A 16,549-nucleotide genomic window follows, 5' to 3' on the forward strand; every position below is an offset into this window, starting at 1 on the left:
AGAATTTTGAGTTAGAAAGCCGGATTGCATTTTTAAATTTTTTTTATTTAATTAATTATTATTATTTTTAGTGGCAGAAACAAGCTCTTTTTAATTAAAAAATTTGAGAAGCTTTTATTATGTTGTTTTCTCATTAAAACAATTATTCTAATATGGCAGTGACAAGAGGTCAAATATCCATTGTTCGATTATCAAATTAACTAACTAACTAACTAACTAACTAACTAACTAACTAACTAACTAACTAACTAACTAACTAACTAACTAAATAAATAAATAAATAACCTTTTTTGTCTGCTATATCCTCCAGAGAATCGCTTACCCGCTTGGCATACACAGGGAAAAACCATACATGTGACGCACGTACGTACGCAAACATCTCAGTTCTCGCGAGAGTAAAATTCAAAAACAGGCGGTTGTTCACTGAGAAGAAAACTAACTAAGAGGTACGTTTTAAAGCTCACGCGTTAAGCTTTTGGCTTTAATACTACTTTTCATGTCTGATAATTATAAAACGCCTCTCTAGGGACTTCGTCGTGTGTGACTTAATTACGTTGCGTTGTTTTTTTTTTCTCGGCTGTTGTTTCACTGGTAATTCTCTCGAGGTGGGTTTAGGAAGCTAATGAGACACCGGAGACCATCAGGCTTCCTTTACTGCTTGCTAATAGAGACATTTCTGACGGCAGAGTTTAAGTAAGCCTGCTTCGGCTCATTGTATCACTATCTGTATTAGTTTAGGTTTCTGCGAAGGAAAGATGACGGCGGACAACGAAACAGACATCAAGGAGGCGTTTCAGCGAGCTCAGAAGGGCCACAATAACAAGGCAAAGCTGGTGGCGAGCCTCAAGAGCCGCTATAACAAGGTACGACTCGAGATGATGCTTTCTTATCAGTCTCTTCCTAACTGTCTTTCACATTATCCTGGATTAATGAGTGCGTTGTTTAATATGATAAAATAACTCAGTTTATACGAGAATGTATAAATGCGCTTTCTTCTTAGATATGGAAGAAATACAGTAAAGTGAAATTAAAGCTTGTACACAGGTTTTCATTCTCCTTCGTCACATCTGTCGGTACTCTCTGTATATCCTCTTTTACTACGTGCTTGAATCTCCTCTGTGGTCTTCCTCTTTTTCTCCTGTCTGGCAGCCCCATCTTTCTTCTTTCTTGCTTAAGTTTCTGGAAGTTTGACGTGCTTATAAGCTGTTTGTATTAAACTGTTGGACAGAAAGCAAACTAATCTCAGATTAACTGAGGTGTCTGGATTGTTAAATAAGTCTTTCAGATGATCTGGGTTCTTATTATTTGTCTCATAAGCATGGACCCTTCTTTCCTCTGTCTCTTCCCTCAGCTTGAGGATAAATCACTGTTCCATGAGGAGTTTGCGCACTACCTGAAGTATGCAATGATTGTCTACAAGCGTGAACCTGCAGTTGAAAACGTCATTGAGTTCGTTGCGAGGTTTGCTACAAGTTTCCAGTCTCCACCTAAAACAAACAAGGAGGGGGAGCAGCAACAAGAGGAAGAAGAAGAAGAAGATGATGCTGAGGACGATCATCCATTTCTGAGTTTCATCTTCAACTTTCTGTTGGAGGTATGAACATTATAATGCTTGTTTAAGTTAACCACAAAAATTTAAACTTGTTCATTTCTGATTTTGTTCTGACTTTTTGAACACAAAGGCTTTGATGTGATTCTTGTCTATTTTGCCTCTCAATTTTATTTTGTGGTTTCCCATATGACTTCTTTCTATTCCTTACGTATTCACATCTGTTTTTCATCTGATCCAATCCATGTTCACAGTTACTCTCGTATCTCTGCCTTTTTCCTCCTAATCCGAGTTTTGTGCCTTTCGCTCTTATTCTAATGACCGTCTCATCTCGTTTTCTGCCTTTCTTTCTTCTCAGTCCCACAAAGCCAATAGTCATGCAGTACGTTTCAGAGCGTGTCAGCTGATCAACAAGTTGCTGGGCAGTATGGCTGAGAATGCACAGATTGACGACGATCTCTTTGATCGCATCCACCAAGCCATGCTGGTCCGTGTCACTGACAAATTCCCCAATGTGAGGATTCAGGCTGCTTTGGCCATGACCCGCCTTCAGCAGCCAACAGATCCAGACTGTCCAACCATCAATGGTTTGTTTTTTGTTTTGTTTTGTTTTTTTAAATACTGAAATCTGTGACTTATTATCTAAAATTATGTGTTGAATCCCCATCCTCTACATGGTCTTAAATTCTTAATCTTCTCTTGAATCTCACTTCTTAGAAAGTAGTTATTGTCACGTGTTTTTGTTTGTTTGTTTGTTTTTTTATTTGTTTGTTTTTGTGTTTGTGTATCTTTGTTACTGTCACTCTAACTGCGGAAATAATTTCTCCTCTTTCTAGCGTTTATGTTGATTCTGGAAAACGATACTAATGCCGAGGTGCGACGTGCCGTTCTGTCCTGTATTGCAATGTCCCCTCGGACCCTCCCTAAAGTACTCAAGCGCACTCGAGACATCAAAGAAAATGTCCGCAAGTTGGCGTATCAGGTACCTATGAATGTAAAAATATGTATCCACTGCAAGGGCTGGTTGATTACGGGGATTTGCACTAAAACTTCCATGTGTGTTTCTATTTAAGGTTCTGGCTGACAAAGTTCACATTAAAGCGCTTAGCATTGCACAGAGAGTAAGCCTACTGCAGCAGGGCCTCCATGACACCTCAGGTAATACTGATTTTTGTGGTTAAATAATACTACTTTTATACAGATGCATTTTTAACTTCAAAATTTGCACTTAAAGTAACGCAAAACCCTAATCAAAGCTGCTTCTTATTGTTTTAATTAGTAATACACCAGTTATTTTTTCTTCATTGTCAAAAATGTTTGTTTATACAGCAAAAAGCTCTTTGGAATAATGAGTGATCTAAAATTTAAAGAGATTTCTTTACCAAATATAAAATGAAAAACACATTGGAGAAGTTGAGCCCTTTTTTACCCCTCGGCTTTAAAAGGCTGATGGGGTATTGAACTTTGACATCCAAGTTTGTGAATTCGATAACTCGACATCGAAGCAATGTGGGGCTTTCAAATTGATACAAGAAGTGTATCTATCTCAGATTTTGAATCTGTGACCTTGACCTCGAGGTCAGGTTTTCTAAAAATCTTGTGAAGGCAATAACTCGAGAAGGAAGTTGCCTTGGATTTTGAAATTGGTAACATAAGTGAATTTACTAAAAATCTCGGACGAGTTTAAATCTCAGTGATCTTGACCAGAAGGTCAGAGGTCAAGTTTTCTGAAAATCTTGTAAATGTGATAACTTGAGAATAAAGTGACCTAAGAGTTTCAAATTGATACCATAGGTGTATCTACTAGTGTGCTGAGGGGTACCACTGGGCACCGCTAGTATTTTTGTTCGATTGACAGGAATGGCCCTGCTGTATATGTGTCTGATAGCCTGTGCGGTTTCAGAAGCGGTAAGGGAGGTGGCTTGTTCTCGTTTGTTACCGGCCTGGCTGCTTCGGCTGGACGGGAACATCATTGAACTGCTCCATAGGCTCGATGTGGAAAACTGCGCAGAAACAGCTCTGGAGACCCTGAAAGCGATCTTCAAAAACATCCCGACTGAAGAGCTGCTGCAGAACCGAGTAGAGCTTGACAACAGGTACTCTCACTTCTCCCTCTGTCTAACAAATAATAAATAAAATGTCTGAAGTTAGAGATTATCATGTGTGTTTTTTAACAGGAGGCTTATCCCAAAGGACAGTCTGACCTGTGAAAATGTGCTTTACTGGAGAGCTCTGTGTGAGTTCATCAGGAGTAAAGGAGATGATGGTGATGAAATGCTGGAGCAAGTCTTGCCAGATGCAGCCACTTATGCCGACTACCTCTGTGGGTAAGAAGAGCCTCTGTTATTGGATTATAAATTGTGGTCTTATTGCTGTGCTGTGTAAATTCTGGACCAAGTAACTTTTCATATTGGTGGAATTTATGGAATATTTTATTGGGCCCTTAATGTGCTTTTAGTTACTTTGTGATGTTTTATTTGAAAAAAAAAAAAAAAATACAGTTGCCATAATGATTGTGTTGTAACTCTAGGTATCTGAAGGCAGGTCTGGTGTTCTCAGAGGAGCTCCTTCTGTATGTAACTGTGTGGCTAACTCAAAGCTTATATAACAGCGAGGCTAACTGACTGCTTTTTGTTAAACTTCACCTGGCTATTATAAAATATAGTTTTACGTCCAGACAAGTTAACCTGCTTTGCTCATGGTCAGTGCAAATAAAAATGGGTGTGTTTTCATTTACAAGAGTAAAACGTGATACTTTAAAAACAGTAGCAATCAGTTTAACACGCCCTTAGTGTGCAGCAGGTCAAGTACAATCCAATCTAGGTATGTACCAATCCAACTTTTTCCAGTTGTGAGAAAGAGTTCATTAGGACTCATTAGGGTAAGTCATAGCAGCTGAAATGTCCACAATTTGCAGTTAAATTAAATTAAACAAATCACAAATAAAAGTAGTTAGTGTAGCTTGAGTGAAACACCTCCATGCTGTTGTTGCGTTGCCATTAGCTCTCCCACTCTCCACAGATCGTCACGTTGTCACCGACATCCGACCAAATATCGGATCGATATTTGGAGCTCATGTTTAGAGCAGCCTGAAGCCTGAGCTTGCATGGACTTAAAAACACTCACACTGAACCCATTAGTTGAAACTTTTGTCATGTTTAATTTGAACATGCACCAGTGGAACAATAAAGAAAAGCACGAAATATCCACCTTCATGTTTACATTTTTAAATAATGTCATTTGCTTTTGATGGGTACCATTATCCTTCGCAGTCCTTGTTAAATTGATGTTTTCTGTGTCTTTTGTTTATTAACAAGTTAATTATACAGATAAGTTATCTCACTTGCAGCAGCAGGTTTCTTTTTGTAATCCTTTAGACTTTTATCTTTTTTTAGTAACAGTTGTGGTTTTCAGCAAATATGAAAAAAAGACAATTATTGCACCGCATTTAATTTTCTAACAATGTTGTTGTTTTGTTTTGTTGCCTAAATTGGTATCGTGGTGCTTTATGCCCCTAACTCTCTGCCAAGCTGTGTAAGCCAAAGCTTTTTATTTCTTTTTTATTTGAGAGATATCTATAGTCCAAAGGAATCCACTTTATAAAGTTCTATTTTTTCCAAAGTCTGTGGGTAATCACGATCTCAGTAGTGATCCAAGTGATCATAGCTGATTTTTGCCATACTCAAGCAGACTGACAGCTCATCTGCTACCCTTGCTGTGCACTGACAGAGCTGTTTTATCACCAGTCTGGTGCTTGTGTGTGTAAGTGTGTGAAATACTGACGTGTGATATGCTCTGCAAATGAATTTGATTTAACTAATTGGCAAATCTAACATTTGTCTCCTCGTAAAATGGGTTTATTAATTTGAGAGAGGTGACAAGTAGCTGGTTGGTTAAAAGTCACTCCACTGCTGACTGATAACTGACTCTGCTGTGTGACATTTGGGAGAAGCGTTAATTTTGTTTATGCTGTCAGAGTAGCTGAATTATTCTAAATGAATGGGCTCTGAGAGCTGTTGTTGTCTGACTCTGACTGTTGTAGATATCTGAAGGCCGTGCCTGTGCTGTCTGAGGAGCAGAGGGCCGACTTTAACCAAGTGGAGCTTGTCATGACCAAAGAGTTCATCTCGCAACAGCTCATCCATCTCATTGGTTGTCTGGACACCAACGAGGAGGGTGGCAGGTAAGATGAGAACAAGGTTGAGGAATGTGAATTGGATGCAAAATACCTTAAAATGCATGTGGAAATCAGCTGGGAAAGAGGAAGGATTCTGATGTTTCCTACCCAAACAGCAGGCCAGAAATAAGAAACAAGTGTATGAGATCTTCATATTGGCAAAACTCATACAAGAAAGTATTGTCTTTTCTCTGTTTGAGAAATGACTGCAAGTAAAGATTATTTTCTGACAGGCAGCTAATAGATAAATTAATTAAAAATTTCAGACCAGGATAAGTTGATGTGACAGGTTAGATGGTGAGCTGACTGGTTGGTTAAATATTAAATTAAATATTGTTTTGATTTGTTTGCCTGTCTATCTGGATAGCTCAGGAGGCTTTGGTCAGATTTGCATGAAATTTTACTTTTGGGTTTCATCCAACTCGGAAGTAATAAACCTGTGCAGTCAGTCTAGGTTTGGAACTAGACTCTGGTTCGTAGTGGTAGCTTGAGGCTTAGGGTATAGAGCGGGTCATCTAATAATGTGAAGGTCACTGGCTTTATCTTCGACTCCTCCATTCTGTGTGAATAGTGTGAGTGTGTCTGTGAACGTTAGTAGTTTTTAGGCTTGTGACTCTGAGACTGCTCTTGTTTATATATATAAGACTTAATTAATTTGGTAGGAGATCCATAATGTTAGTTTTTTGAAGTCTGTTTATTCATTTAACGGTTGAGTTGTGCGTGTTCGTAGGAAGCGTGTGCTGGCTGTCCTGCAGGACATGTTGGCTCTTCCTCAGACTCCTGCCTCTCTGGTCTTCCTCCTCACTGAGAAGCTCCTCAACCTCATCCCCGATGACCACAGACGCATCCAAACTGTAAGTTAAGCTTAAACGTGAACTTCACTGTAAAGTCAGTTGTCGTGTTATCTAAACTCCATTTTTGCACATGAGGGGAAATATAAATGTCACTGCCCTTGAATCCAGCTGACAGACCAATTAGTCAGAAATGAAATGATAATGGCTGTAATTATTTATCAGTGGTTCCAGATGGACACACACCGGGGTCTTTTTGTTTGACGTGTCAGAAAATATAGCAGGTTTCCTCTCAGCTGTGGCATCATTGACCCTCAGATTGATGTTTAAATGAGCTGGCTTTGTGTCGCACAGGTGGCAGAAATCATCTCCGACGTGAGGGAGCCCATCACAGGGGCCAGTCAGCCAGTGGATGAGAACGAGAGCCGCCGGCAGCAGGTCCAGGTGGGTGACACTCTGCCAAATGAAAACGCCCAGAAGCAATTTGATTCTGTAAACCCGTCCAGTTGTCTCACTGTGATTGAACAGAAGAGGTAAACAGGATCTTTGCACAATTCTACTTTATAGAAGTTAAAAGTCAGAAGGTGACAAAAAATCCCTTTCTATTAAAGGACACCATGTAGACTGACTACCAGATTACTGTCTAATAATTTCTTAATTAGTTGGATTTTTCTCTTCTTTTTTTTTTTGCTCTCTGCTCCATTTATATTCCTTCCCTTTCTGTTTCTTTGTCCTGCTCTACATCCAGCTGGCAGATGGTTTATGTTTAAGGCCAAGCTCACTTAAACTAGCGGGGTGGATGGTGAATGTCATGTACGCTAAACGTATCTTTGCCTGGTAAATCCTGGTTCATTAGCTCTCCCTTCTCCCATGCACACGTATTCTCTGAGGGAATTACTCTCAGTTGTGACTGTTAATCTGTCTCCTATACCTTAGTTTCCTCACTAAATACTGAAATCTGTTGGATTCAAAATGGCTGTTGAGAAAGTTAATCCTAGCCCAGGTGTTCACTTACTCTGTCCGCTCTGTGCACCTGGTCTCTCCCATCTTTTTATTCTTCCCTGAGTAAAGGCAAAGAAGGCTCCAGAGGGTTGTAACCTCTCCCACAGCATCAGCTGTTGTTTTTCCTGTTTGTGGAGGTGCAGTTTTCCATCTCAACAGTCCTCTCTTGAGCGTGCTTCAGCTGAAGAATGACCCTCCCCTCTTATTTTTATTGTCTGACCAGTTTGTGTTTTTTGTTTTTTTTTCTTTGCCCTCCCTCTTCTCGCTCCCAGCTTGCAGAAGTGAAGGTGCGTATCTTAGAGGCTAAACAAACTCTAGAAGACTGCATCTCCGCCCAGGAGTTCAGTCAGGCGGCAGAGCTGAAGAACTCCATCACAGATCTGGAAAATCGCAGGAACCAGATTCTCCAGGAAATTGCGGAAAGCAACCAAGTGGCTGACAAGGAGGTCCGCACAGAGAAGGTATATAACTACACAGAAACATCACCTCTGCATTTAAATGTACAGTTTTTGCTCAGCTCTAGCTCCATTCTTGGACCCTTGGGGCATTCACTGTCTGAAAAAAGCCATTTTAGTGCCTCTCCTTTTAATGCAACCCCCTGTTTATGCCAGCTCTGATTTGTTACCCCTTGTAAGCTGAAGGTTTCCCAAGCAGACAGGAGGTATGGGGGCTTGCTTCTGCCACTGGAGGGAAAAATGCCAACCCCAAGTCAAAATTTCTGGATATTATCTCAATATTTTGACACAATCACTCAAACTTCTGAGAAAATAACTTAAAATGGAGAAAATGGCCGGAATTATTGATTCATGAAGTTGCGATAATAACCAAATATTTTTACATATTGGTGCCAAGTTTCCATGGGGTAGAGTTAGTGAGCTCAGGGCCAGAGCTGCATGATGGCTACCCCAAATCACTGACATACAAATTCAGGGGTAGAAAAAAATGCTGCTAAGTCTGCATTTAGAGCTGGGGTGTTAAACAGATATGATCAGCAGATCAGATCTCAAAGGGTCTGGTCCATCTTACTGGATGATGTTACAAATAGTGCTGTCAGTGTGAATCTCATTAAAATGACGTTAACACCATAACCACATTAACTTGGTAAATCTCCGTTAGCGAGCTAGTGCCGATTGCCCCGTGCGTGGGGCTGCATGGTGCTAACGTTTTAAAGAGCTAACGCGTTGACACCGCGCAGCCCCACGCACAGGGCGATCCGCGCTAACTTGCTGATGAAGATTTGCAGCGTTAGCGTCATTTTAACGAGATTAAAGCTGACAGCACTAGTTACAAAGTTTATAATAATTCCAGTATTTCAGTATTTTTAGATCCCAACAAGTTGAGTCATAAAGACAACTTTTGTCCTCCTTGATTTTTTTTTAATTTTTTTTTAATAAACCGTCATACAGACTTCACATGTGGAGATTTCGGCTTTTCATTGAATTTGCCCCTGTTTTTATACATCATGGGGTGTGATGCAATAGTTTTACTAGTGCATCTCACTGGAGATCAGATCTGTCTGTATGTGACCCATGAACTGAAATTACTATGACCTGACCTGGTTTAGAGAAGCCTGAGCTTTTTGCTGACTCACCTCATTATTTGAAACCTTGTTCATATGACCATCCATCTCCATATGAGCCACCAGCATCCATATGACAGAAAATAAAGAATGCATTTTAATAAAATGAAATGGTGAATATGGTATGTGTTTGTTTGCTTTGCAGAATGATCCAGATACTCTTTTGAGGTGTCTAACGATGTGTGCTGAGCTGCTGAAGCAAATGAACATCAAGACCCGGATTGGTCCAACCACAAGCGCCTTAATGTCTTCACTGGTAAAAACAAAACAAGCACTTGAGTTTGTGTCGTAACTAAACATGCAGATCTATAGTAAAGGCAGCAGGATCGCCTTTTCAGATCTGAGTTTGTACATCTGTTTTTTCAGAAACCTTTGTCAGTTTCTTTCATGCTAGTGTTGATCCAACGCCACCCTGTAGAAAACAAGCATTTAAAAATATCCCTTTTTTAGGACACGAGCATGAGCTGTATATGAAAGTTTATTGAGGTCACAGATGAAGGGAGCCAGAGGGTGGTTTTCCCAGATACTTCGATGCACATAACCAAATTTCTCAGCCGATGATGGTTCAGAGCTGACAGATTCTCTGAGTCTTCAAACTTTGTTTCAACACCCACCAAGTATAAATCGTCTGAATGAGCATCTAACTGAAGCAAACTGATAGCTGCAAAGCAGAGGCGGGCTATGAAGAGATACCACCGTAGTTCCAGATTGAAATTTCAACCGTTAAAAATGTGATGCAGAAAAAGCAATTAAGGGGAACTGTGGGCGCCAGAAAAAGATCTGCTAGACCAAGATAAGTTAGTGTTGAATAAAGAGCTTCATGACTGGCGGGCAGGAAGGCAAAATAAACGTCAGCTATCACAGATGATATGTGGCACAGGATACTCTGCACAGATAGAAGAAGAAGAAGAAGAATGGATTACCCGACGTATCATCAAATGCCCTCTTTGAGGAGAACTTAAACATCCTGTTTCTACAAAACTGCCTGAAGACATTTCAGAACTGCATCTCTCCAAACAAGGGACACTAAATCCACAGATCGGGCGTAACAATATGACCACTGATGGCTGAAGTGAGTAGCACTGATTATCTCTTCATCATGGCACCTGTTAGTCGGTGGGATATATTAGGGAGTGAGTAAACATTTTGTTCTCAAAGTTGATGTGTTAGAAGCAGGAAAAATGGGCAAGTGTAAGGATTTGAGTGAGTCTGGCGAAGGCCAAATATTGATGGCCAGACGACTGGCCATCAAAAAAACTGCAGCTGTTGTGGGGGTGTTCCCGGTCTGCAGTGGTGACCCAGCAACAGGGTCAGGGGCAGCCAAGGCTCACTGATGCATGTTGGGAGTGAAGGCTGATCCAACAGACAAGCTACTCTAGCTCAAATTGCTGAAAAGGTTCATGCTTGTTCTGATAGAAAGGTGTCTGAATACACTGAGCATCGCAGGTTATTGCTGTTTGGGCAGCAAAAGGGGGAACAGCACAGTATTAGGCCATTATGTTATGTCTGATCGGTGCACATAGACTGGCCAAACATTTTCATTTTTCTTAATATTTATCACATAAAAAGTATCAGGGGATTTCACAAGAAAAATAACAGACTGTTTTTTGCTGCTGATAAAACTCAAGACCACAAAGTCTAAAAGCTGAAGATTTTCATATCAAGTCGTTTACAAAAAAAAAGAAGAAGAAAGAAACAGTCATCTGTCACCAATTAACAAATAAATAATTCTGTATTCGATACTGAGGGTAGATGGAAGTTTTTGACCAATGAATTCATGTGTTATTTCTTCTGTTTTACAAATGTGTTTTTCTCATAGACCCTATTTGTTTTATTCTCAGAAGTGTGTCACGTACCATTTCTCAGCATTTAAAATTTCATACAGTCATAACTTATTTTTGATGAGGGGAATAAAACACGGACGTTTTAGGTACTGACACGCTGGCTCGCACTCTCAGAAATGGCCATAGTAGTGACAATATTTTCATATCACGTATAAATGTACACTGTACTATGGATGTCATGATGAGGCACATCTGCAGTATTTGTTCTAACAGGGGTTAAGAGAGGTTAAAGTGGTTTGAATCAGCTCATGCTGTTTCACTCACTTGCTTCTCCTAAATTCGCAGCTTTCTTTGTTAGTAATGCTGAGCTGTTGGTGGTTCAGTCGATAAAACAAGCCCCTGCTGGTAACATCCATGAATCAGTTGGACAAGAACTGTCCGAAGTTTAAGGTGTGGAGCGAAACATCGTACATGTAGCGCGTGACACACGAGTGCTGGCAAGTCAGGTAGTCTGAGAGCTTGTGCAGAATATTGTGTGTGAATCCTGATGACTTGGAGCACTATTTCACAACCATTCATCAGTAATAAGCCTTTATTACAAAACGTATGTAAATAAATAAGAATAAATGATAACATCTGTTATCTGTTACTAACAATGCACAGTTTATTAACAATGGTTAAGTGTTAACATCATTGATTGATTGCTTTCACTGTTTTTTCCTGCATCTCAGATCCTGCCCAGTATAGCAAGCGCTCACCCTGCTGTCCGCAACATGGCTGTGGTGTGTTTAGGAACATGTGCTCTGCACAGCAAGGAGCTAGCCAAAACCCACATGGTCCTGCTGCTACAGGTAACTTCTTACAGATGTGTTTCAGATACCTGAAACACTTTGTTTACATGTGTAAGGATGCTACACGATGAACAGAAAGTTAAGCCTTAATATAATTTCCACACTTAAATTGCTGCTTTCCTTCTAATCGGATTAAATGATTATTAACCTCCTAAGACCCAAACTCTCTCATGGCATGCATTTTTAATTTCTCTTTGCTATTTGGACTGATTGGGACCTGATTAATGTAAAAACAAAGAATTACATGATTTTTTTTTTTCTCACCTGATTTTTGTTTCTGAGAAAAATGAGATTTACATATGAGGACATTTGTTTTAACTTTAAGAGAACAGTGACAGTATAATGTCCTCGTAAGTGGATATCAGGCCCTTGTAGAGCAAAATTTAGTATTTTGGTCTAGACAACCCAAATGATGTCCACATATGTGAACGCCAGGTCCTAAGAGGTTAATGATATTAATAATTCAGTTACTGTCAGTCTTTTTGCAAATAAAATAACTGCTAATCAATCACTTTAAAAAAAAAAAATGTAATAAACTAAACATGACGCCTTTAGCTTAAGAGCTGTGCTCAAACTAATCCTCAGTTATTTTGTAACTGTAGCTAATTGCAAAATAAACAACATTATGCAGGCTGGAGGGGAGTCGGGGGGGTGATTCTAGTAATTTTTGTTCACTGACAAAAAACACACATGACTTACAGGCTTTCTTGATTCATAGTGCTCTGTGTGTATCTGCGTGTTTCTAGATAGCTCAGCTGGATGAGGTAAAGATCCGTATCAGTGCTCTGCGGGACATCATCGACCTGCTGCTGCTGTTTGGCTTCCAGCTTCTCTCTGAAACAGCTGCCACTGAAGCGGCCGCGCCCTCCCAATCCTCACCAGAGAACCAGGACGATGACACGGCGGTTGCAACCGAGGAGAAGGCGGACGTACCAGAGGACACCGCACAGAGTATCCTTATGATGCTGTCAGAGTTCCTGGACAGTGAGGTGAGGCTGAGATATTTTCCTCCAGAAACTACAGTATGCATGTGGGTGTTTATAGATGTCTGATACATGTGCTGGGAACATCCTTCAGGTGTCTGACCTGCGGACAGAGACAGCGGAGGGCCTGGCCAAACTCATGTACACGGGCCGCATCTCCAGCGCCAAGATGCTGTCCCGTCTGGTGTTGTTGTGGTACAATCCCGTCACAGAGGACGACATACGCCTGCGACACTGCCTCGGCGTCTTCTTCCAGCTCTACGCCCGCGAGAGCAGGTCACTAATGTGCATGTTGAGTGATGCGGTCACTTTTATTTGGCATGGAATCTCCCCCAGCTGATCATGTGACATCAAAATGGTGTTTTTATGCATCAGGGCTCACCAGGAAGTCGTGGAGGAGAGTTTCTTGCTGACCGTTCGGACTCTGATGAACGCTCCGGCGACGTCTCCGCTCGCTGAGGTGGACATCAACAATGTAGTCGAGCTTTTTGTTGAGCTGACTCGCCCGGGAGCTCTCATTAAACCTTCAACTAACACTGAGGTGAGAAACATCGGAGACTGAGGAAGAGACTCTGGAAGATTTTAAATTAAACCCAAATTCCAAAAAGCTATTTATAATCTTATTATATTAGGAGTGTGGATTTACTGTTGGGTTTGTGGCTATGTTCAAGGAAAACACCAAGGATGTTTTTATTGCCTCACTGAGCGTTTCGTTATACATCTTCCCTGAAATACCAGCTAATAGTCTGCAAAATGTTTCACACGATTACTGCAGGTCAAGTAAGCGTGAGCAGATTTTAATTTAGTTTTAAAGTATTGTAAAAGGTTTAATCTGGTAATAACAACTATGCTAAAACAGAGTGTTATTATTAATCTCTGAATAATTGTATTTGTATACCTGTGTATGTCTCAGGAGGTGTGTGTCCATGACTACATGGCTGTGCGTATCTGTGGCGAGATGCTGAAGGACCCCACAGCCCCCGAGGTGCGCCTCTATGCAAAGACTCTGAGCAATCTGGAGCTCAGCAGAGACGAGACCATCAGGGAGGACCTGCAGACGCTGCTGCAGCAGCTTGTACAGGTGAGCCTACTGCTATCGCACCACTCTGTAACGTAGTCCACGTGATATTGGCAACAAGCTCACCATATCAACAAAAAATGAAATGAAGGCCTGGAGGCCTGCGCAAAAGAAGCAAAAGGTGGAAGGAGACTGAGGGAGCCACACAATGGGCTGGAGGACGACCCTTAATGAGGTTGTATAAATAAAAAGCTAAACTAAGGTACTGCCAAAAAACAGCAGACTGCTAAAACTTTACAAAGAAAAGGAAAAAGAACACAAAGGAGGGACCTATAGATGCTCAGGAGCTGCTTGGTCTGGGAGAGATCGCAAAAGCTTTTTCTGAGCTAACTTTAAACAGGGGTAAAAATTTGTTAGTTACTCCACCCAAAAAGTGAAGACGCAAACACGAGTGAGAACTAATCACAAATTATAGCTAAAGCTGTGAAAATTGCAATTAAAAAAGCTCTTTGGGGTTTTTTTTTTTTGTTGTTGTTTTGTTTGTTTGTTTGTTTTCAACCAAAAAAACTAAATCAAAGTATTGAACATGTTCTGCTCATTTCAAGCTCCATATTTTATATCCTGGGACTGATTCACAGTTTAAAATAATCCTTATTTACCTTATACTAAAACTTTGTGCAGCTACTCGGTTTGTCTGAAATAAGCTCTTTTAGCTCTTCTTCCTTTAAGCCAACTTCTGCTGATTTGTTTTGTCCTTGCAAACACAACGTTTAAACAGCAAGTGGGTGGAGCTGTTGTGGTCACATTTAGAGTGCGACTGTGAGCACCACTGTCTCAAATGAAGATATTAAAGCAGTGTGATGCCTTTGACGCTTTTGATTGTGAACATAGCATTAGCCACTGTAACGGGACACATGAACGACATCATAGGTCCATGTTGTGTTTTTAAAATCAGTTGAAAAATTTCCAGAATTAACTACACCTCTCATTAGAATAAAGTGGAGAAAACAGCAGCTCCGACTTTATGAACAAAATGTGTTTTCTGTGGAGTTGAAGATCAGCTAAACCGGGCTGTATTATAATGTAATACCAGCTTGTACCACAAGATGGTGGATTGAGTCAGTTTAATCTTCATTTAAACATCAAAGTCAACGAGAACGTGTTCCTCTTTACCTTTTGCCAGGACACTGTTGTAAAGTTTCTTGAGGAATAGTTAAAAGGACAGGAGGAAAATGGCACTATAAGTCCAAAAACATCTTGACATGCTTCCCCTCTAGTGGTGAAAGTGTCACATGTGTGAATGTCAAAAGACACTAATCATCAGGATATATAGAAAAACCTTCACAGCAGTCCATCAAACCGAGCTCATGTAGTGTGGAGCACAGACCTGTACCTGCATATCTGTCTGTTAAAAGGCCCATTGTTTAAGTTCACCCCTTTCCTTCAGGTGGTGAAGGATCGTGTCTGTCTCCGTGCTCTGGAGAAGATGATTTATCAGCTGGCGGACTCAAAAGAACAGGCTGAGCTCCTCAGCACCACTGCGTTACAACCCCTGGATGTCAATGCAGATGGTACGTATGCAAACACAGACTTTAAATAGGAATGGCCATCTGATATCCCATGGAGCATCTTCAACTTATGTTACCTCCTGAGTGTTTGTCTAAATAGATTTAAAATGCTAATTTTTGACAAGTGCTCCTGCAAAAGGATTACATGACTTTACCAGCATGTTGCTAAGTAGATTAAAAATGACTCGCTCCGTCCCATTCGGTGTTTGCAGCAGGCTGAGGGCAGAAATGCAGAAAAATGAGTTCTCTGTTTGCTGTTTCCACAGAGGCTGCGACAGATGATCCATCAAAATCTGCCAAGAGACCCAAAAGAGGTAATGCAGGGGTTTTTTTTATGCTCGTCTAAAACCGCAGTCATTCAGTGCCACTATATTTTTAGAGCTCCTCCTCTCCTGCCCGAGGCAAGAAGTTGACTCAGCACTGGGAGGTAACCCGAGTCTTTGTTTTCACAGGTCAGAGGAAAGCGTGCACAGCCAAAGGTGGCAGAAAGCCGAGCAGGAGGGCAGAGTCGTCAGAGGAGAGGCGAGTTTGCTGATTTTAGCAAAATAGAAAACAGACCCATTCAGTAACATATTCATCACAAGTGCATTTACTCATTTTCTCGTCTCATCGTCTCTCTTTGGCTACAGCGATGGAGAAAATGTCCCAGAGTCGGCCTCCATGGTGCGTCCGTCACGGAGGGCCAAGACTGCAGCTCTGGAGAAGACGAAGCTGGACCTCAACCCTCTTATCAACCAGGAGGCCAATGTGTCCTGAATAAAGAGATTTACCTTTCTGTATCGACTCAGTGATCAGGCAATGAGTCATATTTACCCTTAAGTTACATTTGTGTTGTTTTCAGTTTAAAGTTTCATCATTTTAATCATTAAATAAATGTATCAAAGTTAACAAAGCTTGTTCTCTTTTTTAAAAATTTACTGCAAACATATCCTGATAACTTTTAACAGGGAAAAAAGCAACAGTTTAGAACAGTTTATTGTTAATGTATTTCTAAGTTGTGTTTGAACTGTAAAAGGAAAAGAAATGAGTTGGACTTAATCACAACAAACTGATGGCCTTTATTTTTTCTTGTATCTTAGAAAGGGAGAACAATCCCTGTTACATTTATATTGGTAAAATAAAAGGACAATTGATTAATATATTCATGATGGACATATTAAATAAAGATGTAAAAAGGCAAGATTAATGCTTACACTGTAAGATGGGAAAATAATATTTTTCTGCAAAATTGCCATCAAATCACACAC

At 40.5% G+C, this 16,549-nt stretch overlaps 1 protein-coding gene across 1 annotated transcript; it reads left to right on the forward strand.

Annotated features, from left to right (window-relative positions):
• Positions 1–421: 421 nt before the first annotated feature.
• ncapg (non-SMC condensin I complex, subunit G) lies at positions 422–16,111 on the forward strand. Its single transcript, XM_063475296.1, has 22 exons — positions 422–446; positions 739–863; positions 1,352–1,594; positions 1,908–2,136; positions 2,386–2,531; positions 2,623–2,707; positions 3,453–3,645; positions 3,727–3,876; positions 5,592–5,732; positions 6,457–6,580; positions 6,872–6,961; positions 7,792–7,980; positions 9,244–9,354; positions 11,614–11,733; positions 12,480–12,722; positions 12,811–12,992; positions 13,092–13,257; positions 13,630–13,797; positions 15,182–15,305; positions 15,569–15,616; positions 15,755–15,824; positions 15,932–16,111. The coding sequence occupies exons 2-22, from the start codon at positions 756–758 to the stop codon at positions 16,056–16,058; spliced, it is 3,057 nt and encodes a 1,018-aa protein (XP_063331366.1). The 5' UTR covers positions 422–446; positions 739–755; the 3' UTR covers positions 16,059–16,111.
• The last annotated feature ends 438 nt before the right edge of the window (positions 16,112–16,549 follow it).

The sequence above is a fragment of the Pelmatolapia mariae genome, linkage group LG6 (genome assembly GCF_036321145.2).
Source record: "Pelmatolapia mariae isolate MD_Pm_ZW linkage group LG6, Pm_UMD_F_2, whole genome shotgun sequence".
Lineage (NCBI taxonomy): Eukaryota > Metazoa > Chordata > Actinopteri > Cichliformes > Cichlidae > Pelmatolapia > Pelmatolapia mariae.

Bases quoted from the DNA above. Each gene is read 5' to 3' on its own strand.
- ncapg (XM_063475296.1), top strand. From the start codon at position 756: ATGACGGCGGACAACGAAACAGACATCAAGGAGGCGTTTCAGCGAGCT. The intron at 1,595-1,907 runs GTATGAACATTA...CTTTCTTCTCAG, and splicing joins TCTTCAACTTTCTGTTGGAG to TCCCACAAAGCCAATAGTCA. The intron at 2,708-3,452 runs GTAATACTGATT...GTGCGGTTTCAG, and splicing joins GGGCCTCCATGACACCTCAG to AAGCGGTAAGGGAGGTGGCT.